Raw genomic sequence first — 24,704 nt, 5'->3', positions numbered from 1 at the left:
CCATCCCGTGCGCGCCAGTACCTCCAGCCTCCCCATCCCAGGCGCGCCAGTACCTCCAGCCTTCCCATCCCGTGCGCGACAGTATCTCCAGCCTCCCCATCCCGTGCGCGCCAGTACCTCCAGCCTCCCCATCCTGTGCGCGACAGTATCTTCAGCCTCCCCATCCTGTGCGCGACAGTATCTCCAGCCTGTCCATCCCGTGCGCGCCAGTACCTCCAGCCCCCTCCCTATGTGTGACATCATCAGCTTCCCCCTCACACTCCGCTCGCATCGAGCGGGCAAGCATGAAAACGGGAGCGGGCAAGAATGGAAGCGCGCGCCGCCAGCTAGCCGTGACCACGCACCACAACTGCCCCGCTCCCCCCCCCCCCTGCGCCCATCTCTCGCAACCCGGGAGCGCAGGAGGCAAGGGGGAACCCCCCTCCCTCCCGAGGAAAAGATCACCCCCTCCCTCCCGAGGAAAGGATCACCCCCTCCCTCTCGAGGAAAGGATCACCCCCTCCCTCCCGAGGAAAGGATCACCCCCTCCCGAGGAAAGGATCACCCCCACCCCCCGGCGGAAACACACACGGACACACACGATACAAGGGGGGATGCATGAGAGGACATCATTACTTACCTCTGTGCAGAGAAGGAAGGGCGGGCTTGACTGCTCAGCTCACATAGAGCATGACAGAGCGCCAACACGTGTCTGCCCAATCAGGAAGAGGGATTTAAAAAAAAAAATTATTTTGGTGCGAGCAGGGGATTTGAAACAGAACTGCGTGCGCTGCTTGGCAGGTCGCCAGCGGCCTAAATCCAGTCGCCACGGGCTTGCGGGTGTCCGTATTTGACGAGCACTGTATATATATATATATATATATATATATATATATATATATATATATATAAATGTAAATACAACTGTATGCTCATCTGCATGTCTTAGGCAGGTCTGCAACCCCACCTTTCACCATTATCACCCAGCACACAGCACTTCCACTGCAGCAAGGGATTCTGGGAAATGACATGCAAATGAGCACACAGTGCCACTTTTTGCTTCAAAAACCATTTTTAACATGGTTCCCTATAGGCTTAAGCTTGCTGCATGGTCACAGCTTTGAGCACAGCCAGGGTTAAGGTGTATACCCAGAAAACCCACCCACAGACAGCTGTTTCGACCTTAATGGGTCTCATCAGTGTGGGGTTGGTTAACTGGGTATGCAAAGAAGCTAAGGGATGGGGTATACCATAATACTGATACTCACCATAACTTAACTCAGTATATATATATATATATGATTCTTTTTTTTTTAAATAACACATTTTTGAGCCTTTCCAAATGAAGAACACATCATCGATGTATCTTCATCAGTTTGAAATTCAAGTATTATATTTCTTATTATCTAGAAAAAAGTTTATTTTCAATCTAATACAGTTCTAAATTAGAATATGTTGGGGCCATATTGGCCCCCATTGCAGCTCCCTGAATTTATAGATAAAATTAATCAAATCTTAAATAATTTATAGGCAATACAATTAACAATGTAATTAAAAAGTGACCATGGTCGTTACTTATAGGTGTTATGTTTTTTTTAAAACGTATAATTGTATTGTTTTCAATATTTTCAGAAGGGATACAGAACCAAAGGAATGGGGGGGGGGGGGGGGGGGAATGGGGTACAACATAATAAAAACAACAGCCAAAAAGTGTCAGCCTGAAGGAAGGATACTAATTGGTTCATCTGTAGTATGTGATGACCAATCAGTATTCAACCTGCTCTGTTTAGGTGCAGGGTTACAAACATCTCTTTAGGGTTGTTTCTGACACTTTCCCAGAAATCAAGTCAGTCTGTCTCCTCTCCCCATGAGGAGTGGGAGTGTGTGTGTGTTATCCTGAGGACTACCAAGGATAAGACTTTGAATGGGGCCTGCAAGGCCATACCCCTAAATAAGGGCTGTGCAGTCTGTCTGACTTCTGTTGTCATGCAATAAAGATTCAGTTGTACCATCACCAGTGTGCTTCACTGTCTTGCTGCTGAGAGAAGAAGGTGTCAGTATGGACCATCCAGTGCTATCACAGAGGATCCATGCTGACTGAAGGCGCTGCACTGATTATTAACTAAGGTAACCTATAAACCTGTCCTCTTCTCCCCACAACACTGCGGAGCACTCAGCCCTCCTGTTGCCAAACAGATACAGACTATCACCTAATGAAGTAGTCAGAGAAGCAGACCCACCCCAATCTCACTTAGGGGGAGGAGTGGGGGGGGGGGGGGCACAAGGGCTACATTTGGATGTGCTGCTGAGATGAATAACTAAGGTAACCTATAAACCTGTCCTGTTCTCCCCTCAACACCGCTGAGTACTCAGCCCTCCTGTTACCACACAGGTACAGCACAATACCTAAGAAGTAGCTAGAGAAGAAGCAGACCCCCCCCTCCCAATATCACTTAGGGTGGGGGTACAAAGGCTACATTTGGAGGTACTGCTGAGATCTCGAACTGCTCGCAGGACAGGTTTTTGCAGCAGCAGGACTTATGGACTTATTGTCTTTGTGCATCACAGTCTGTACTTCCCATCCACTGAGAAAGAAAGGAATGGGGGGGGGAATCTCTCCTTGAGGCTTTACCAGGGAGGGGGTTAACCAGGCCCTTGCCTAAAGAAAATATGTTGGGGTGTACTCTGGGCATCGTGCCAGTGAGTGTGGTCACCCTCATATCAGCGCACTACTAATCTGTGGGGCGTCTCCTTGAGGCTTCACCAAGGATCGTGGATGCATTCACTGCTGAAAGTATGATTTAAGGAAACTCCCTGAGGCTTCACCAGGGTGTGTGGATACCCTACATATCCGAACATAAGAACATAACTTGGGTTGAGGGAGCATTTCTCTGCCGCGTCACCAGGGAGCCTGCTGCCCTGTTACCAAGCACTATAGTTGGGGCGACTCCCTGAGGCTTCACCAGGGAGAGTGGTTACTCGTCCGCAACCAGAACAAGCAGGAAGGGGACAGGGCCTCTGAGGCGTCACCAGGGACCCCAGTGCACCCACGCAATGATGAACTATTGCAGTAACAAGTGAGGCGTTCCCTGATGCTTTCCCCAGGGCGCATTGTACTCATGTAATGGCAGCAGAAAAAATGTTTTATTGTGTGTGGCTCCTGAAGAAATCAAAGGAGTTGTGCATGTACTGTATTTCAAAATGGCGGTTCCCGCCGATACCAGGGAAGCCACGTGGTGTTTTGCAAAAGTTGCATGCAGTTGCAAGCTGTTGCTGGATTACAGTTTGCAAGAAACAGCACAAACTGTCGAAACCACTCCCCCTTCCTTAGTCCTGATTGGACTATACTATTCTCCAGGGGGAGGAGCCAGATACACTTCCACACCAGCAGTTGTGTATGCAAGGCTGCCTTACTTGTTCCACTATGGAAGAACGTGGCCAAGTACATGAACTGACCGGAGGGGTCCTGGTGATCAAGCACCCCGATGACACTCTCTTACTCTGAATTATCCAGGTGGACAGCTCCAGGAGATGGGGAGTTGCCCGGTCTGCCACGTACCTTACTTGCGGTCTAGGCCTGAAGCGACTCAATGGCCTAATCCTACCATGAGCACTGCGGACCTTATACACCCTGGTACGCAAGCTATCGCTATTGGCGCAAGAATCTGCCGACGATGCTGCTCGACACTACCTAGCCATGGTATATGAGCTGTTCTACCCTGACCTGCAAGTGGTGTCTACCTATCCAGATTCCGAGCAGAGTATGGACCTACACTCCGTGAGACATGGAGGACGAAAAGAAGGTTCCTTTTTGGGCCCTACAGCCTGGGTGAATGCTTTCCAGAACATGCCACATGCCACCCCACTACCAGAGCTGTCCCTTACCGTGTCCACTGTGGCACCTACACCGAGTAGCCAGCCGTTTGGGCCCTACGGAGACACCCCACCACCCTACTGTGAGGTGCGTTCTGCTGCTGCTCCGGTAAGCTGCTCCAAAAGGGAGGATTCTGGGGAGGTGATCGTCATCTGTGTGTTGGAGGGTGAGGCAGATGACATCCCTGAGGTACCTGCCGAGACCTCCTATGATCTTGAGTTTGCTGCGGAACTGCAGTTTCCAGTGGTCATCGCCGGGGATCCTCGGGAGATTGCCTACACTGATCCGCACTGGGATCCAGCGCAGATGGCGGCTGATTTGCAATTACTACGCCGCCAAGAGATGCGTGAGGCCCGCAGTTGAGCTGTCGCTTACGTGAAGGCTGCAGAGCAACACTACGAAGCGCTGGGGCTGCTGGGAGAATTCCCTCAGGGAGTGCCGGTCGGCCCTAACCCAGATGCCAGTGATGTCCAATTACTGCTCTACCACTGGGAGAAGAGAAGGCCGCAAAGCCGCCCAGCCAGGCGGGCTTACCTGACACCACTGTTGCTCCGGTGAGTGAAACGTCCACTGTGAACCCCTTCCTCCTTTGTTGCAGGGAGTGGAAGGAAGCGAGAGACTCTCTCAGTGCCACCGCTGTGGCTGAAACCCGATACATTAAGGCTAAAGGCCGGGGTCACTTGAACCTAGCTGGGACTGTGGACTGTGCTATCGTTCCTCCCGGGGAGCATCCCAAGAGTTTCCCCCCATCCGGTTAGTTGTTGGTTAGCTTCTGGCTTCTTCAGCTGGCCGCCAATCCACTTTGCTCTTCCTGCCTTTCCTCTCCAGAGACTGTAGTATGTCCCCAGTTGCCCCAGTCACTGTCACACCTACCCCTTCTGTCTCGCCATCCACCACCAGTCCTAGAATAAGACCCCTGACTCCCAGGCCCTTCTCCCCGGTGAGTACCATGGCCCCAAACAGTACTATCAACCACATGTTGTGTCTGTTAAATATGTATCCCCTGTGAAGAAGTCTGTGCCATGAGGGGTCCGGGTGGAAGAGGAGGAGAAGTCCTCCTCAGGGCCATTAGCTCCGGTTTGGGAGGTAACCGTAGAAACACAAGAAGGGGGAGGAGAAAGTCCTGCTCAGCTAAGAATATTTTTTACTTTCTAGAGAGGTGCTATCAGGGATAACAGAGCATGTATACAAATGGGAGAGAAAAGATCCCTAAATGATGCACTCTATTCTACTAATCAAAATAATACATTTTTATTTAAATTCGGTAAACATAGGAAGTGATTAAAACCTAAAGGGATGTGCTATGGGAAATCCTATATATAGATTTCTCTGTTTGTCGAATGGCATAGGTAATTAACCCCTGAGTAGCCAAACATGCTTGGTGTATCTTGCAATAAATGCAAGATGTAAGATTACACCCAAACGTAGATACAGTATGTATACAGTCACTGAGATAGACCCCTGGGGGTTGTGGCATGAATATCAGGTGATCCTGCTGAACATAACAATATGTGCTTTAATAATGATGCCAGGTATCAATGGCTTGGTATTAAATGTATAGCAATATCAATGGTGATCAAGGTGTTAAATGGTGTACCAGTGTGCAATAAGTGACACTCCAGTATAGATACATGAGCTAAGTGGCACCCCAGCGTATGAAGAACCCCAGTGATCTATCAATTGATCTGTCTAGGGATATATGTTGCCGGATCTACTCACAGTAACCTGTTGGATCTGCAAGTTTTCATACACTCGTAATTGCTGACATATAACCCAGCGTTCACTCGTTATGGATCACATTCACCGCAGGACATATACACCCTTATGCCACTATCTCTAGCTAGTGAGATCCACATCTGTGGCCCACATCATGGTTAAGTCAGTTCTACTGTATTACGGCAGACAAGGAACAAACACCTATGTGTTTGTCGCACACCCGACGTCACTGTGACGTCATCCCGACGCACGTTTCGTTCCTGAGGGATGGAACTTCTCCCCGAAGAAGTAGTGGGTCGCAACATACACCTAGACAGGGTAGAATACATCTCTGAGTCTGGGAAGAGCAGGTGCTATTCAGTAAAAGTACCTGATGGTCAAGGCAATAAGGTAAACACGACCCGGCCCACTACTACTGAGGTAGCTCTAACCATGTTATTGAATGGTACTGTTATATTGCAATCTATCTGTAAATGTTTATTGCATTTTGTGTTTATGCAAGTACAGGTCCTTGTACAGTAGGTGGTGTTATGCCTAGGGTAGTCCAATCGGGGTCGTTGGAATTTTCACCAGGGGGAGCATGTAGTCTAGCCTCCCAGCCGCTACTTCTTTTTCTGGACTTTTCCAGTGTAAGTCCTGTTAGGTGCAGGCAGTGGAGGGGTTAATTCCTTCTTTTAGGCCCTGTGTGCATTTGCACTGGAGTGAGAGAGAATCCGGCGCTACTGCGAGCGGCAAAAATCCATGCGACTTCCGGTTAGTAATAGAACAAGCTTTATTCCAACGAAACACACATAGGACCCAGGTTAAACCTCAGCCTCCCCCTCAACGCGTTTCACGCTATAGAACAGCGCTTCGTCTTGGAGCTCCACCCGAATCTCACTGGGGGGGTGGGGGGGGTACCAAGGCTATACAAGCATTTGAATCCTTGAGTCTGTCTGGGGAGGGAAGAAGGGGAAAATGAGATAGAATGATCACAGAAGCACTTAAGACAGCACCTAATTCATTCTTCATGAGGTAATGAAGTATATAGACTTTGTACGTCAATAGTACATAGGATATCTGTATCTTTTGACATCAATAGTCTGTTTGATGTTATTAACCAAGTCAGTCATATCTTTAATGCATATATTAAGACTCAGTGACAAAGGTTGCAAAGAAAAAAAAAAGAAAGAAAAACAGTCTAGAGATATAGAACAGGGGGGCGCAAACTTTTTTCCCTGCGCCCCCCTGCCGGCGGTCCCCTCTCTTCCGCGCCCCCCCTAACCACCATTGACCCGCCCTCCGGCGTCATGACGTCACGTTGTCATAGCAACGTGACGTCACATGACCTCGCGGCGTCATTTTGATGCCGCGTTGCCATGGCGACGCAAGAAGGAAGCCGCCGAAGTCACGGGTAAGTATGGTTTACAGAGGCCCTGCAGCTCCCCGGGCACTTAATTTAAGTGCCTTCGGGAAGCGCGCGGGGCCTCTGTAAACCCCGCGCCCCCCCACCGGCAGTCTCGCGCCCCCCCTGGGGGTCGCGCCCCACAGATTGCGCACCGCTGATATAGAAGGAGGTTGTAAAATACTATCATTACCTGCTACTATTGGGCATCCTCGTGGGTTCTCTAAATTCTTGTACTCCTTTGGCATTAGGTATAATACAAACACTGCTGGGTTTTCCTTCATAAGAAACTCATGACTGACTTTCTTAATAAAATCAAACGGACTATCGATGTCAAGGATACAGACACTGTTGACGTACACAGTCTACATAAGTCAATACCTCATGATGAAGAATTAGAATGATCACAGAAGCACTTAAGATTGACTACAAATGAGTTTAGATTTGCTAAAAAAAATTGTATCTACAAATACAGGGAAAGGCAATGGGGACCAATGGGGCTCTTCGGTGGTCTGGGACCAGACCACCATACAGAGAGACTATCACGGTGGGACACTCCTGTCGCCGCTAATCGGACGTCCCCCTTTATCTACAGTCTACTTCACCGGATGTTGGAGCACCCCACAGGTACTACACGTGCATCGACTGTAAACACATTAGTGGGGGCAACGCTGTCTCACACATTTGGGCGGGAGTTGCTACTCGTGGACACCAGGGTGGTTGGGTGCCCAAGGGCCCCTCAGGACTTTGGGGGACTATATCACTAGTGTGTGGACACAGGGTTCATGGTTATTGGAAGGCATGGTCGTGCGTGACCGGGTGGTTGGAACTGGGTATACAGCAGGGCCCAGAGTATACGGCGGGTTCCGTACCAGAGGCCCGCCGTATAGTGAAAATCGGCGGAAAGCGGATCCGGCGATTTTCAGTGCTGCGCATGCGCAAACCGGCATTTTCGCCGTTCTGCGCATGTGCGACCTGCGGTCTGCGCATGCGCGCCGGACGCACCCGCCCAGTCTGCGCATGCGCGAATTCAAATTCAACATGGCGGCCCCCTTCTCGGTGCCGCCGTATCAGCGGATCGCCGAAAAGCGGATCGCCGAGAAGCGGGGCCCTGCTGTATATATGTTCAGTGTTGGCATGCAGTAAAACTGTGTTTTATTGCATGGGGTTCCTGTAACGGGATTATCCCACATAGTAGGATCCTGCACAGGTGGAGGCGCTACCAAGTGGCGACCCCAGGCTCTCAGTAGCGGAGGCTCAGGCCTCCTGTGATCCGCAGATAAAGCAGCACACACTAGCCGCCATATCTCCCAGGGGTTAGGGGAAGAAAGTACACTACATACATATGTGTTTGTGCGTGTGTGTGTGTACTTGTTCTTTGTAAAATTGTATGATTGTGAATGCTATTTGCATTGCTCAGCATGTATTATTATGCTCCTCATAATATTGCCTTGCTCTGCATGATATTACATTAAATTGCATTTTACTAGTTTCTCTATATTTATGACTTAGGGGCCTATGCAGAGAGCAGCGCTTTTTAAAATTGGAGAGGGGAATAAAAAGTAGGTTTAATGGAGAGTTTTATTCTCCATATGCAGAAATGGGCGAAATCCGCTATTTTTAGCATTACTGCATGTGGAGAATTGTAAATGAGGAGATGCGCGCAGCTGAAAGGGGGAAAAAAAAATTGCGCATTTTTTTTTATTTTCCCTATAGCCGGCGAGCTCCTGCTTCTTGCCAACTTTAGTTGGCGGAGAAAATTGAAGAAAATCGCGCCAAAAACAGCCGCTAGATGGCGAGCGCGCCTTTCTGAATTCGGATATTTTTCAGACTGGCGAGATGTAGTTTCTCGCCAGCCGCGCGGCGAGATTTTCAAATAGAAAAAAAAAATGGCGCGTTTTTCCTACCTCGCCATTTTCAGCTGTTTTTTGCGCGATTTTCTCCGGAAAATGGCGAGATTTTAACTAGCGCTGCTCTCTGCATGAGGCCCTTAGTATGTAATTGCCTGGTAATGTTATTACATTACTCTGCATGTTCTTATATTTGTGTTATTATAGTGCTCTGCATGGTATAACTTTGCCCTGCATGTCATTACTGTACATTCCTACAGTCCAAAACACTGCCGTGCATGTTACAGTATATTCCACGCTTTGCAAGCCTCTCTGAAAGGGTTAGGCTGGGGCCATAGAGGGGGTAGCAGGACTGAGGCGCGCTGACGCCGAGGCTCGCCTGCTGAAATCTGAGCGATTTCATGCCCATGCAGGCGAGCCAGCGGGCGCGATCGGGAGGCGGGGGGAGACTGAGGGAGGCGGGGCAGTGACGTCGCTGGGCCAATCGCCCGCGACGCAACGACGTCAACGTCACGGCGCCGTGACGTTGACGCTGCTCCACTCTGATTGTTTTTCAGAGTGCTGTCGGCTGAAAACATCCAGTTTGGCTGTCGGCTGAAAAATCCAGCGCCTCAGCACGCCTGCGGACGCTCGCGTGAGCCCCCTCTAAAGACATTTTCATGGAGGATGCAGGGGCTCAGTGCGGAGCGTCCGCACGGCTCAGCACGGACGTGCCTTCTATGGACTCAGCCTTATTCTACAAGCAGATAAAGCATGCCAGTGCCCTGCCCTTTTTGCAGGCGTTTACAGTACTGTCAAGTCTATTTCTCTTACACAAACTGAAAGTGAAAGAGATTTGCAGAACAGGGAGAGGTGGAGGCCTGCAGCTCTCTCCCCTATAAAACCACAGGAAAGACCCCCTGTCCTGTCCCCTCTGGGATTTATAAAGGTAAATCTGCATGTATTACTGATCTAGAACCATGGCAGGACCCTCCAGCACAGAGAAGTGTGTAAGAGAGTGGAAAGGTTTGGGAGGGAAGGTTCAGGCATATGACACAGAGGACAGAAATGATCTCCTTCCTGCACCAAAGGGGGTAAAGAGAGAGGGGACATCAATTACAACTAGCAACTTTTCTTTTAAATGCTTTGTTACTACAATGCTTAGTGATCAAGTGATTTACACTGTGCCAGATTTAAAAAAAAAGTCTTTAGAAAAGTGTATGTAGTGTTCATACTCTAGAAGCAGAAAGGGAGCATCTTTTAAAATAATTTCTATTTTCTTTACAAGGACTTGGAGCTGTAGGTTCACTTTATCCCATGGACACGAAATGACACAAGGACGGGTGCTCTTGTTGTGCCTGTGCATCGGGCACACTGCATCTGGTGAGGATTTATACTTTCTCTCTCTCTTGTTAATTAAATTCTTGGATTGATACATAACATACTGTAATATCATTAGTGCAGAATGAAGTTGTTAACAAGTCTTTTTAGGGTTCACCACATCAGTTGAACTTGCTGGACAATTTTGAAGCACTTTTAATTGTTTCTGTTGCACATAGAAATATTATTTTTTAGCATTCACATCTGTATGCCAAATGCAGTCTGATTCTGCACACTAAACAAATGAAAAAAATACTCAGTTGTGGAAATATTTGGCACATCGGTGAACACAAGTGCAATTGAAATTGAGCCTCACATGACAATTTTACGCTAAAAAGCTGTTTGCACTGCTTAGTACATAAGCCCATATAATTGTAGCGCTGCTGGGAGCCTGGTGTGTACCTGAGTTGTCACTTGGTATCGCCTCCACCTATACGAGATCCTACTATGTGGGATAACCCCGTTACAGGAACCCCACACAATAAAAAACACGCTGGCACATATAACAGTTTTACTGCATGCAGAAGAATACGGAACATATACAGCTCAACCCCGTTATTGCGCGGTCCTCAGGGGCCACCCGATCCAACCGCGCTATAACTGGGGTCGCGCTAATTTTTTTTTTTTTTAAATGGCCGACGCGCGCCCGATCGGAAGGAGGGGGGAGGAGGGATGGGGAGGAGGGAGGGGAGGGGGGATGGGGAGGAGGGAGGGGAGGGGGGATGGGGAGGAGGGACAGGGAGGAGGGAGGTGGTGAGGTGCCGGCAGCCCTACACGATCCCCCAGCAGCCACCGTACTTCACTCAGCAGCTCTGCACCGATCCCCGCCAGCAGCCCCGCACCGATCCCCCCCCCAGCTCCGCACCGATCCCCCCCCCAGCTCCACACCGAACAACCCAGCCCCGCACCGATTTCCCTCCCAGCTCCGCACCGATCCCCGCCAGCAGCTCCGCACCAATCCACCCCCCCCCAGCCGCACACCGATCCCCCCCCCAACTCCGCACCAATCCCCCCCCCCAGCTCCGCACCCAACCCCGCATCGATTTCCCTCCCAGCTCCGCACCGATCCCCGCCAGCAGCCCCGCACCAATCCACCCCCCCCAGCCCCGCACCGATCCCCAGCCCCGTACCTATCCCCCCCCCCCAGCTCCGCACCGATCCTCCCCCCAGCTCCGCACCGAACCACCCAGCCCCGCACCGATTTCCCTCCCAGCTCCGCACAGATCCCCGCCAGCAGCTCCGCACCAATCCACCCCCCCCCAGCCCCACACCGATCCCCAGCCCCGCACCGATCCCACCCAGCAGCCCCATGATACCCCCAGAAGCCATGACACCAGAGGTAGGGGTGTAGGGGTGAAGGAGGGGCTGTGGGTGTGCTGTGTGTGTGCTGGTGCTGTGTGTGCTGTGAGTGTGTGAGTGTGTGCTGTGTGTGTGTGCAGTGTGTGCTGGTGCTGAGTATGCAGTGAGTGTGTGCAGTGAGTGTGTGCAGTGTGCTGTGAGTGTATGCTGTGAGTGCTGGTGCTGAATGTGTAGTGTGCTGTGTGTGTGCTGGTCCTGTGTGCGTGGAGTGTGTGTGCAGTGTGCAGTGTGTGCAAATATATATATATTTTTTAATATTCGGGGTCCACACTCAAACCGCGTTATAAGTGGATCCGCGTTATAGCGGGGTTGAGCTGTACTGTATATACACAATTCCACCCACCAGGTCACGCACGACCATGCCATCCCATAACAACCAACCCGGTGTCCACACACTTGCGATATAGTCCTCCCTCCTTCCTCCAAAGTCCTGAGGGGCCCTTGGGCACCCAACCACCCTGGTGTCCACAAGAAAGCAACTCCCGCCCAAATGTGTGAGACAGCGCTGCCCCACTAATGTGTGTACAGTTGGGGCACTTGTAGTACCTGCCGGGTGCTCTGACACCCGGTGAAACCGACGGTACATGGAGGCCTTCGGTCCCCCACCGTCAGCGACGAGTCCGCCTCCACGTTGGGTGGTGTCCGGTAGGAGGGTCCCACCATGGATAGAGTCTCTCAATATGGTGGCCTGGTCCCAGACAACCACAGCGTCAGTCCGCAGCCATGTCCTGGGGCCTAAGGGGTCTCTGGCCTGGCCTGGACTTAAATCCGTGTTGATCGATGGGAAGCTGCAACGGATGACACCGTAGCTTCCTATTGGCCAGAGTAACGCGAGAGATTTAAACCACCATTTTGTTTTTCCTGGTGGGGACAGTACCAGTGCTATGTTTACATGTATGTGTAACCCCTGGTTCTATCCTTAGACTGAAGTCTATATGCTAAGGTAGGAGCCGAAGTCTTACTCCCCGTTATGACCAGTACTCTCACTTACTGCGCATGTGGCCATGGATCAAACAATTGAAACACGACACAAGAATGTAAATAACGCAGGCATATTTATAGCACAGCCCTTATCAAACATCGTAGATATATATTGAGATATACAGGCATACCCCGCATTAACGTACGCAATGGGACCGGAGCATGTATGTAAAGCGAAAATGTACTTAAAGTGAAGCACTACCTTTTCTCCACTTATTGATGCATGTACTGTACTACAATCGTAATAACTGATGTAAATAACGCATTTGTAACAGGCTCTATAGTCTCCCTACTTGCGCACAGCTTCGGTACAGGTAGGGAGCCGGTATTGCTGTTCAGTACGTGCTGACAGGCGCATGCGTGAGCTGCCGTTTGCCTATTGGGCGATATGTACTTACTCGCGAGTGTACTTAAAGTGAGTGTACTTAAAGCGGGGTATGCCTGTATATGATCCCCAAATGGGAGGATCATTCACCAACATGAACAATACACTTCACATAAGTCGCTGCGCGAGTGTATGCCAAAGTCTCTCCCTAACACCACCCAACCCTGTACTTAAGGGGCCGGGGTGTGTGGGTGCCGCATGCCATTGGCCCTCAGTAGCTACTCATGCCTCCCTTTATCAGGTAGATCGCTGCTCTGTGCTGACAACTGTTGGACCTATTTGTGATGGCACCCAGCATCCGCTGAGTTTGTCTGCTCACGAATTGGTTCCCAGATCACCTCAGATCGCCCCCTCCCCGAGTACCCTCATGGTCGTAGCAGCTCTGCCCCCACGTGCTCTACCAGCAGCTCTTAAAGACTCCCCCTTTGTCATCCTTCCTTTCCAGAGTCCAATGTCATTGGCTGAGGCCATGTCCATCAACTAGTCACATCATGAGGACACCAAGGAGAAGAGCTAGTCAAGGGACAGTGTGTATCTCAGCTGTATACACTTACAAAGGGATTACATATGTATCTCATGAACAAGGGCTTCCCAACCATGTTAGAAAAAGGAAAGGGGAAGGTGTTAAAAACAAACCGAATAGGGGGAAATTCAGTTGATATTTTTCACTTTCCAGACACCACATTTTTGTGAAAAAATATTAAAGAATTTCTAAAAATATGTGTATCTTTTCTGCTGTGTCAGTGGACTGGAAAACCACTGGAAAGGTTTGCTATTTTAGGAAAAATTTTAAACAGAAGGGTGGATATTAACTAAAGTGTCCAAGGCGACAACAGTAGATTTACAGATTTCTGGTGAGATGAAACAGTCTACACGACAAAAAAAAAAGAAGAAAGCGCAAGACCCTCATAGTGTATGTAAGGGATTGAACAAGGGTTACATCAACTCGTCTTTCTTATAAATGTAACCATGCTGTAAAATGGCTGCAGTCATCTCTCCTGCTGACAGTAAGGCCTGGTAAGTTATGGGCATGCCAGCAGTAATCATGGAGGTTTGCCCTCACACCCTGGTGAGGTGCCCTATGTATGGATGGGAGTGGTCGCAAGCTCTGACTCCCTGATTGGTGATGTCAGAGTTGTGTCAGCCCCCAGAGGATACATAAGGCACAGCACTGTGTCTAAAAGTTAGTTCCGTCTAGTCTAGAAGTTATCAGTTATCAGAGGAAGATCAGAGTTAGTGTATTAAAAGGACTAATGAGACTGTGACCAGGGACCTGGCACAGGTGAAGTATCCCTGCGGGGATAGGGAATCCCTACATTAGGAGGACATACCTTTCAAAGGGAAGTACGGTGAACAATGGAGGGCTAATCACACCCATTGTGGAGGGCAGCTGGCCCACCGTATTCTATAAAGATGTTCCTGATTAACAACACTCTCGTGTGCAAGTGTGGAGTTATTGCACAGAGAGGGGCACCACAGAGGAGTTCCTCGCCAGGACCATCCCCGAGTGACCGAAGGGACCCTGATGAGGTGGAGGCGCTGCACTGGATCTAGGTAGGACTCAGAACACTACCTCAGCTGCCTGTCTGGGTTGGCAAATCCCTTACACCATCATGCGGGAGACTCAGGAGTCCTGTTGCCAACAGGTGCACCACCAGACATCACACTGTAATGGGGACTGGTTAGACCACAGGGGCCAATATGAGATTGGGTGGGTCAGGCCAGTTCAGAAAACCCGTTACATGTAGGTTATAAAAATAAAATGTATGTAAAGAAGGTAAATATGCACATACAGGATAAAAAAAACTATATAAGCGTGTAGGTATAAAAACCAATAATGGACAGTGGATCCTGTGCCGCAGACAGAGAAGAATATTGTCCATTATTGTTTTTTATACCTACACGCTTATATAGTTTTTTTATCCTGTACGTGCATATTTACCTTCTTCACATACATTTTATTTTTATATACTACACTATGAGGGTCTTGCGCTTTCTTCTTTGTCTATTTAGCAGGCGTTATCCTGCAGACCCTCTACTTACAGAGAAGTTTTTTATTATTATTATTTGCACTGTGGGGTTAATTTATTTATACCACTTACATGGTTGACAACTCACATATATATTAAACTTCATTTGTTTAACTGTTGTTTCACAGTCTTTATATATGTTATATGTTTTCACTGTCGGTCTATTATGACCATATAATAATCACAATCTATACTATACACAACTATTGATGCGCTTGAACATATTTTCTTTGGAGTCTACATGATACTAGTTTGAGAGAAGGAAAAACATGTTCATGACCTTAGAATGAGAATTTCCAATAGAGTAGAAAATAATATACGTTAGGTGTCACCCACTGCCCCCCCCTCTATCACCCACTGACCCTCCCCTCTATCACCCACTGCCCCCCCTCTATCACCCACTGACCCCCCCCCTCTATCACCCACTGCCCCCCCCCTATCACCCACTGCCCCCCCTCTATCACCCACTGCCCCCCCTCTATCACCCACTGCCCCCCCCTCTATCACCCACTGCCCCCCCCCCTCTATCACCCACTGACCCTCTTCCCTCATATATCATCCCTCACCCCACTTGTAAACTGTATAAGTATATATATAGTGTGGTCAGGAATATAACCTGACTGCTGGCACAATGCCAGGTCACCGCTGGCGCTAGCTCCTTCTGGCCATTAGTGCCCCACCACCAACCCAAAATGTCCTACCTCAGCCACTGTCCTGGCTACGCCCCAGCATATGGTGCTTTTATTTGCACTGATTTTGCCCCAGATTGGCAGCCGGGAAATGTATTTTTTTAAATAGACCTCAATCTGCGGTGTCACAACTTTGGAAACTTGTTGCCTATAGAGCTATGATAACTTCCTACATCTCTAGATCCGAGTTATTATTATCATCATTAATTTATAACGCACCAACATATTCGGTAGCTCAGTACTATAGGCTTGGCGGATGAAAACCATAAAATACCAAACATTAACATACATGGTTACAATGGGTAAGGAGGACCCTGGCTCTAGGAGCTTACAATCTATAAGGAAGGGTAAGTTGTCACATAAGGTACAGGAGGATAAGAAGGATGGTGTGTGTGTGTCGGATAGCTGCTTGTTATTTGATGGAGTTGGGGTTGGGGAAGTAGTAAGTGGGATTGTGCGAATGTAGAGCTGGGAGAGATGGGTAATGTGTGATGATGGAAATGTCTCATTATTCATCTGAAATAATTTACCCGAGACCAATAACAGCAGCAAACGGATTGCACTCTTTGGTTGTCGCCTTTGCTGCGACTCGGGTGTTGTCTCCAAGAGAGTCTGAGGTAACGTGAAGTCAGCTGTACAGAAAACAGACTTAGTAAAAGTTCTTATGTAATATTTTGTAGTGCAGCACAGCTTACATCTGTGACATCCTTACATAAGCAGAAGTCCCTGATTGTACAAATCTCTGCTGCACTTGTCTTTAGCTCTGGTTCTCTTTCTGCACAGAATTTTCAGTCCGAGGTCCAACGGAACAAGTTCGAGTTCTCCGGGGTCAGACTGTGGTGCTCGGATGCAGCGTCTCCCCGGTCCCCCCTCTCAATGACATAGAAGTGGAGTGGATACAGGAAGGCACCAACAACCTGTTGCTTCTGTATTCAGAAGGGCAGGACAGGCCGGAGTCTCAGAGTTACACCTACCGCGGGAGGGCTGAGTTTTATGGCGACAAACAGCAGGGAGACTTCTCTCTGCAGCTGCAGCAAGCCACAGAGAAGGATGAAGGCAGATACAGGTGTATGGTCAGCTACAAAGGGGAGACGAAGGAGGCAGCAGTAGATTTAAAGATTACGGGTGAGATGAAACAGTCTGCATGATACTAGTTTGAAAGAGGGAAAAAAGTTCAGTCTCATAACCTTAGAATGAGGATTTCCAACAGATTAGAAACAATATACGTTAGAGAAGTGCTTCCACATGATAGTTGAGAACTAGAGGTCCATCCAGAGCAGGTTTGGGACGGGATTTACAGAAATGTAAATTAATAATGATTGTCATGCTTCGACAAACGCACTCGCTTGCTTACCTGCGGTGGCGTCTCCCGGCCTGCTCCATCTTCCACTGCGAATTGTACTGGTTCCTCCTGCAGGTCCTGTAAAATTGCCCGTGCGGTGTCAAATGATGCCATGGAAACGGGATGCAACGTGATGTTGTGACACTATGGCAACGCGGCACGGCCATTTTTACGGGACCTGAAGGGGAGTCGGTAAGGGGTGAAGATGGACCATGCCACTGCACCACCCCGCCGGATCCCGCCGCAGGTAAGAGCCGTGAGGGGGTGAGAGAGTATTTTTTGGGGGGACGAGTGACTTTTGGGGGAGGGGCGACTGGCTTTTCCCCTAGATTGTCAGGCCCTGATGATTGTTATGTTCATCCTTCATCTCTTAAAATCAATGTAACAAGGTACAATGTAACAGTACTGTGCATCAAGATATGGAGGATGTCACGTACGACCCCCTGCTAGCAAGCGACCTGCCTACGGGACAAGGGTTAATACTGACGCTCGCAAGCGCACCCACTCTTCACCTCCTCAAAAAGGTCCCGCAAATGAGTTGTAACTCTCCTCAAGCCGTCCCAATATACCACCGCCACGAACAGCACACAAGTGAGCCTGTGACTTTTGATATGCAACCAGGGTTAATACACAAAGGCTACTCTAGCAACCCCCCTTTCTCCTCTGCAAGGAACCAGCGAGTTAGTCTTAACCCCTACCCAATTGCACATCATATCTATCCACTGCCACAACCTGAGGTTATGCAGATATGATAAAAGATCTTAGACTAAAATATCCATCAGGGCCCCAGGTCCGTTTATTATAGGAAAAACTATGCACTTTAACACAAAATCAGTTGTAGTAACATGTGCCCGAATTTGTAAGTTATTCTCTCCAGAGCGCGCATTAGTTCGTTCAGAGCCCAAAGCATTACTTATTAAATGTTTTAATATATATATAAAAATACAGTGCTTCAATTACAGAAAAGGTATTACAAAATTAACATACAATTACAATATAAGGCTTCTTAAAATAAAAAGGGTATAACAGAAAATCCTATACAGTATGTAACGGGTGTTCCCCCACCCACTCACAAATAATACTGTGGAGGTGTAGAAACATGCAAGGTTACTCAAGTGTGGTGCACTACCTGTTGGCTCACAGGAGGGCTGAGCTTCCGCCACGGGGAACCTGGGGTACATGCATCTCATACATCTCTAGGTGCAACGCCTCCACCTGGGAGGGATCCCAACAGAGTGGGAGGAGACCCTCACAGGAAACAACCACACGAAGCGAACGAATGTAAAACAGGACTGGCTTTACTACATAATCAACTATATCTACATACATCAACACAACCTTCATGCGCCACGGCGGACGCTAACCACTCTGGGCGTCACGGCGGACGCTACCACCTCTGGCGTCACGGCGGACGCTAATCACACTAGGCGTCACGGCGGACGCTACCACCTCTGGCGTCACGGCGGACGCTAATCACACTAGGCGTCACGGCAGACGCTACCACCTCTGGCGTCACGGCGGACGCTACCTCCCACAGAGTGATCCCACCCCGTGTCCAGTAACCCCCACCCAAATGTCTCGCACCCCCAAAGTCAAATACCACTGTGCATGTGTATGTGTGACTGCGCAGCCACTATGTTTGGTGATAGGCCTGGTTGGTGCACGTGAGCTGCAGGTTACCTGCCCGGGCTCCAGCCACGGGTACCGCGATATCAATCCGCTCGATCCGGCGTTGTCCTCCACACCGCGTGGGTTGAAAGTCCAGCACAACTGATGTCACTCTCAGTCTTAGGGTCTTTGGTGGGGTTCTGAGCCCAGAACCCACCTCACAGGGCCGCACGGCTTCAGCACTGTGTCCCTGGCTAAGCTACCAATAAATGGGGCAGTGTCCCTATCTAGGGCCTGTCCCTAAGCTCCACAAGCTACTAGGTGGCTCAGGACCTAACTGGGACCTTGGGGGCTGCTGGCCTATGCAGAGGGTCACTGACCCCTGCATCCACCTCTTACCCCTAGCTGGTCCGGATCCTCACTGCCTGCGTGGCTGCAAAACCCCGCGAAATGTATCTAACTGGGAGCAGGGGAATCTGGCCTTCTGATTGGCTCCCTGGCGTCAGGTGTCTCTGCCCCTATGCACCCTGGGGGCTGGCCGTCTATTCTCGCGCATGCGCGAGCTAACTGTCATGGCGGCGCCCTGCTCCGTTAGCCGCCGGGACCCTAACGACGCGATCGCGGCCTCGGCAACCGGCCCGATCCCACCATGGCAACCGGCCGCACAGCAACACCGCGCGCTCGCAACGGGGAAGGAGGAGGCGAGTGCGCGAGGGGGGGGGACAAGGGAGGGGGCGAGTGCGCGAGGGGGATCTGGCTACATCCTCCCCCTGGTGAAACTCCAACGTCCCCGCTTGGACCACATAACTTACTACTATACACAAACGTTATATAATAAAAATGCATCTGGTACGAATACAACTTAGCACATTGCATCAACTTTAAACAAGGTTACACAATTCTGTGAGCATCACAATCACGGATTGGATTTTGCTCCGAGACCACTGCTGAGCCTCATAATGGGGTGCCCCCACCTGATCATAGGTTACCAGAGTTGGAGGGTACCTGGCCCTTTGGCTCCTACGGAGTTGTTCTTCAGCAACTCCCTCTGGGGAGTAATAAGTACAGTCCTGAGGCTCAGCCTCTTCCCTTGAGGGGAGAAATGTCTCTGAACAGTCTCTGTTAGGCACAAAGCACGGGCTCTGTAGATCCAAAGGCTGGCCTGTTGGTGCCACCTTAGTAGGCATTGGCCTACGGGGCCCCTTACCCGTAGCTCCTCCGGGAGATGCCCCTTCTGTGGAATAGTCCCTTTGAGAGGGTCCCTCCATAGGGTCTTCAGGAGTTTCAGAGTGGGTCTCGTTATTTACAGTCTCTTGACCCACCTCTGATAGATCGGACTCACCGTTGAGCGGTGTGGCCGGTATTTCTTCTTCTTCGTCTCCCACTTGGGGGATAGGGAGAAGGTGATTACGATGCCAAACCTTTACCCGGCCGTCTGTGTCTTTGATGCGATAGACCGGGAGGCCGGGCATCTTTGACTCTACCTCATATACGCCATCTCTCCATCGGTCTGCCAGTTTATGTTTTCCGGGGACTCCCAAATTACGAAGTAACACAGCGTCCCCAGGACGTAACTCTCGATACTTGACTTTGTTGTCATATCGTCTCTTATTGCCAGCATTCAGTTTAGCTGTAGACTTCTCAGCCTGTTGGTAAGCTCGCTGCAAACTGTCCTTTAGCCTTTGCACATACTTGAAATGGGTAGCATTGTGTATCCCATCCGTTGAGACTCGAAGACGCACATCTACGGGGAGTCTTGCCTCCCGCCCAAACATGAGGAAGTACGGGGAGAACCCAGTGGACTCATGGCGAGTACAGTTGTACGCGTGTACCAACGTTTCTACGTGACGACTCCATTCTGTTTTCTGCGTTCCCTTCAGAGTTCCAAGCATGTCCAAGAGGGTCCTGTTGAATCGTTCAGGTAAAGCATCTCCTTCGGGGTGGTACGGAGTCGTCCGTGATTTGGCGACGTTCAGCATTTTAAGTAATTCCCGGATCAGAGTACTCTCAAAATCTCGCCCTTGGTCGGAGTGGAGTCGGTTTGGAAGACCGTAATGAACAAAGAACTTTTCCCATAGAACTTTCGCGACCGTGATAGCCTTCTGGTCTTTTGTGGGGAAGGCTTGGGCATATCGGGTGTAATGGTCCGTGATGACCAGCACGTTACCGATACCTCGGCTATCAGGTTCGATACATAAAAAGTCCATACACACCAAGACCATTGGACCAGAACTCTTCAGATGGGCCATGGGAGCTGCCCTGGTAGGCAACGTCTTGCGTTGAACGCACCGGGCACAACGGCGGCAGTGTTGTTCCACCGCTTCCCGCATCTTGGGCCAGAAGAACCGGTCTCGGACCAGCCCAAAAGTCTTCTCTACACCGAGATGCCCGTGTTCATCGTGTAGGGACTTCAACACCAGGTATTGTAAGTTCTTAGGTAAGACTAGTTGTCTCCTATCCGGGTGGTTGTGGTATTGCACCACCCGATAGAGCAAGCCATTATCTATCTCAAATTTGTCCCATTCTCGCATGAGCAAGGCCACCAAGTCATTGGGCGCACGTTTCAAAAGGGCTGGGTTCCTCTTTTCAACGGCGTGCCGGATGATACTAGCGACCGGATCTCGAATTTGGTAGTCTACCAGATCTTTCCACCGGAACACCTTGTCATGCGTGAGGTGCATCCCTTTTGGGTCGCAGTAGGCGGCGGGGACAGCCTGCGACTGGCATCCCAAGGAGTCGGCCACTCGTAACTCGGAGAAGGCCACTTGGTCATTAACTATGGCTGCAGTTTTACACATAGCCCGCACTCCGGGGCCGGGAAGTTCTTCCCATTCCTCGTCATCGGGGGTAGCAAGTAGTCCTGGCCTTCGGGAGAGGGCGTCCGCCCCAATATTCAATGGCCCCGGCTTATACTTCAAGGAGAAGTGGTAGTTACTGAGGGCGGCCTGCCATCTGTGGCCGGCTGCATCTAATTTGGCCGACGTATTGATGTACGTGAGGGGATTGTTATCCGTCCTTACCTCGAAGGTGACACCGTACAAGTAATCGTGGAGCTTCTCGGTGATCGCCCACTTGAGAGCCAGAAACTCCAACATGTGGACGGGGTATCTCTGCTCACTGGGTGTCAGACTGCGGCTGACGTAGGCTACGGGCCGAAGACCTTCGGGGTGCTTCTGATGCAGGACAGCACCCAGTCCATTGAGACTGGCATCCACATGCAGGACATACGGTTGTTCTGGGTCAGCATATGCAAGCACTGGTGCTTCAGTCAGACTTTTCTTCAAGTTCAGGAAGGCCCGTTCACACTCAGGCGTCCACTTATCGCCAAACGGTTGACGGGCCGACGTGGCCTTTCTCCCAGTATCTTCAGGGTATATCTTCAACAAATTGTTCAGGGGTTTAGCTCGACTAGAGTACCCTTCCACGAATCGACGGTAATACCCACAGAACCCGAGGAAGGACCGCAGCTCCGTGACATTATCGGGACGCGGCTAGTTCACCACAGCTTCTACCTTGGCTGGATCAGTAGCAATCCCCTGGGCAGACACGATGTGTCCCACGTAGGTCACCGAGGTGTGACAAAACCTACACTTGTCGAGTGATAGCTTCAACCCTTCTTGGCCAAGACGATCTATCACCTTCAGCAGCCTTCCCTCGTGTTCTTCTAAGGTCTTCCCGAAGACAATGATGTCGTCCAGGTAAACCAGACACTCCCGGGGAATCATGTCTCCTATAGTCTTTTCCATCAACCTTTGGAACGTAGCAGGCGCCCCACATATACCTTGGGGCATACGGGTGAATTGATAGAATCCCAGGGGGGCAGACGAAAGCTGTCTTCTCCTGGTCTTCCGGCGTCATGGGCACCTGATAGTACCCTGATCGGAGGTCGAGCACGCTAAACCAGTGACTCCCATTCAGCGCATTCAGGATCTCTTCAATGCGCGGAAGGTTGTATTGATCCGGGATCGTGCGATTGTTCAGTGTTCGATAGTCGATACACAGTCGTACGGACCCGTTCTTTTTCCGCACCACCACTATGGGCGACGCGTAAGGTCCTCGTGATTCCGTCACAATCCCAGCGGTTTCCATGTCTTGTAGGGCGTTCCTCACATCGTCCACATCCCGAGGGGCAAGGCGACGAGAACGTTCCCGGAACGGAGTGGCATCACTCATCCGAATGGTATGTTGGGCACTGCGGCTGCACCCCACATCCATCTCGCTCGTGGAGAACACATGTCGTCGTTGCAGCAACTGGGTGGTCAACCGCTCTTTCCACTCTGTGGACAGCGTCGACTCGCCGAAATTGAAGTCCAGATCAACTATCCGCTCATGCGCGGCCGCCGCCTTCACCTGAGGCGTGGCTCCCACCGGGCTGACCGGATATATGCATCCCAACTTCTGGTCGACATCAAACTCCATCGGAAAGGGGGAGAGATTCTGCACATACACGTGGGTTCGAATAGGGATCTTCTCGTCCATTCCCTCACTTCGGGTAGTACTCTATACCCTCGCTGAACCTCTTCTTCTTCAGGCTCACTCTCCAGCGAGAACAGTTGGTCGTTCTGGTCTCGGTCAGGATAACAACACCAGACGGCCATCTTTTGCACTCCCCCTGGTAATATGGTCGTCAGCCCTCGTTGACGATTGTAGAGGTCCCCATGACGCTCCAAGACATACACCCGGTGGCACTCTTCTCGTAAGATGGGGTCTAGGAGTGAATCGGCCAGCGGCAACTCGTTGGTCTCTTTCAAGTAAGCTCGGATTATAGCCTGCACTATGTCCGCATTGGTTCCCAAGATGATGGGGTATTTGCAATGGTCGTGGGGCTCCGGGCATACCATAGCCGCTACCTGCATAGGGTGCTTCTTGCCGGTGTTCAGTTGGAGTATGTCCAGCTGGACCCTTGCAATCCCATCGATGGGGTAGTCTTCATTACTCAATCCCCTAACCTTCATATGTTCGGCTGGCCTCAGAGTGCAGTGTTGAAGGTGCCGGTCATAGAACTTGCGATATATTATGGTCACTTGTGACCCGGTGTCCAATAGAGCCGAGGCATATATCCCTTCTATTACCACGGGCACGATGGCCGCGGGGCCCACTTGACTGCAAGCTTCACCGGGGGAGGCGTCCTCACTGGGGCCAGCGTCAGCAGGGGAATCCGTGGTTCCCTCAGGGGTGTTCACCTCAGGCTCGACGGTCTGGGCTCGGCATACCATCGATCGGGCTGTGCTTCTTCTGTCGGGAGGTTTTTCTTCCGTTTGGTCCTCCTTCTCCGGACAATAGTACGAGATGTGGCCCTTCTTCCCGCAGTTGTAGCAAGATACCTCACGGCGGTCCGGACGACCCTTATACGTGGATGAGGACCGCTCAGAGCTACGACTTTCCCGAACAGACGACTTGGGGGTCGCTTCCTCCTCTGGTGTGGACGGTTTCTTACTCTTTGGGGCCGAGGAGGCCACATTGTCATTCTTGGGGGTAGTTTTGGGTTTCTTTGATTCATGGAAATGGCGCTGCACTTCATGGTCTCTTATGTAATCCATTAGTTCCCCGTATTTAGGGGATACTGCTGCAACCGGGGCGGCCCGCATCATTATAGCTATGTTGTGGTCCGGCAACGACCCCTTGAGTAGCTGTTTGAACCGGTATCGGTCCGCTTCGGCCGCGGAAATGATATGCTTGTCCAAGAGGGTGCCCAGGGACAGCTGTAGGTCACAAACGAAGGCAGATAAATCTTGTCCTTCACGTTGTCGGAGGGCTTTGAATTGAGCCAGTAGCTCATCTTCATCGTCTTTTCTGGCAAAGGATTTAATTAGCATTTCCACTAGTTCCTGGGCAGTAACTTCTCCTTCCACGCTCCGGTGCGCCCGCACTAACCGAGCGGCGGTGCCTCGGAGGCACTCGACCAGTCTTTGTCTCTTGCTGGCTTCAGAACACGACCACTCCTCTATGATTTGAAGCGTATGATCCCTTCATACCTCGATCCCCTCTTCTCCCGTGGGCGTCGGCAGAATCCCAGAGAAAGCCTTGAGTTTCCGGTAGTTCTGTGCTTGCGTCGAAATGGTTACAGCTTCTGCTAGTTGGGAGACTATCGTGTTCACGTCAAGATTCCCGCTAAGGGTCTGACTACTGCTCCTCGTTCCTATGCTAG

At 50.4% G+C, this 24,704-nt stretch overlaps 1 protein-coding gene across 3 annotated transcripts in view; it reads left to right on the top strand.

Moving 5' to 3' along the window:
• Positions 1 to 9,621: 9,621 nt before the first annotated feature.
• The window catches only part of LOC142486527 (uncharacterized), a 67,257-nt gene continuing 52,174 nt past the window's right edge, over positions 9,622 to 24,704 (top strand). For 2 of the 3 annotated variants that reach the window (XM_075585106.1, XM_075585105.1), the window contains exons 1-3: positions 9,622 to 9,731; positions 10,071 to 10,165; positions 16,390 to 16,731. In XM_075585106.1, coding sequence (XP_075441221.1) covers positions 10,111 to 10,165; positions 16,390 to 16,731 — 397 coding nt within the window. In that variant the 5' untranslated portion in view covers positions 9,622 to 9,731; positions 10,071 to 10,110. The remainder of the gene's footprint in view (positions 9,732 to 10,070; positions 10,166 to 16,389; positions 16,732 to 24,704) is intronic. The other variant, XM_075585107.1, reaches the window with a different exon arrangement.

The sequence above is a fragment of the Ascaphus truei genome, unplaced genomic scaffold (genome assembly GCF_040206685.1).
Source record: "Ascaphus truei isolate aAscTru1 unplaced genomic scaffold, aAscTru1.hap1 HAP1_SCAFFOLD_932, whole genome shotgun sequence".
NCBI lineage: Eukaryota > Metazoa > Chordata > Amphibia > Anura > Ascaphidae > Ascaphus > Ascaphus truei.
Note: the sequence above shows the minus strand (reverse complement) of the source record. Positions and strands in the feature narration are given on the sequence as shown.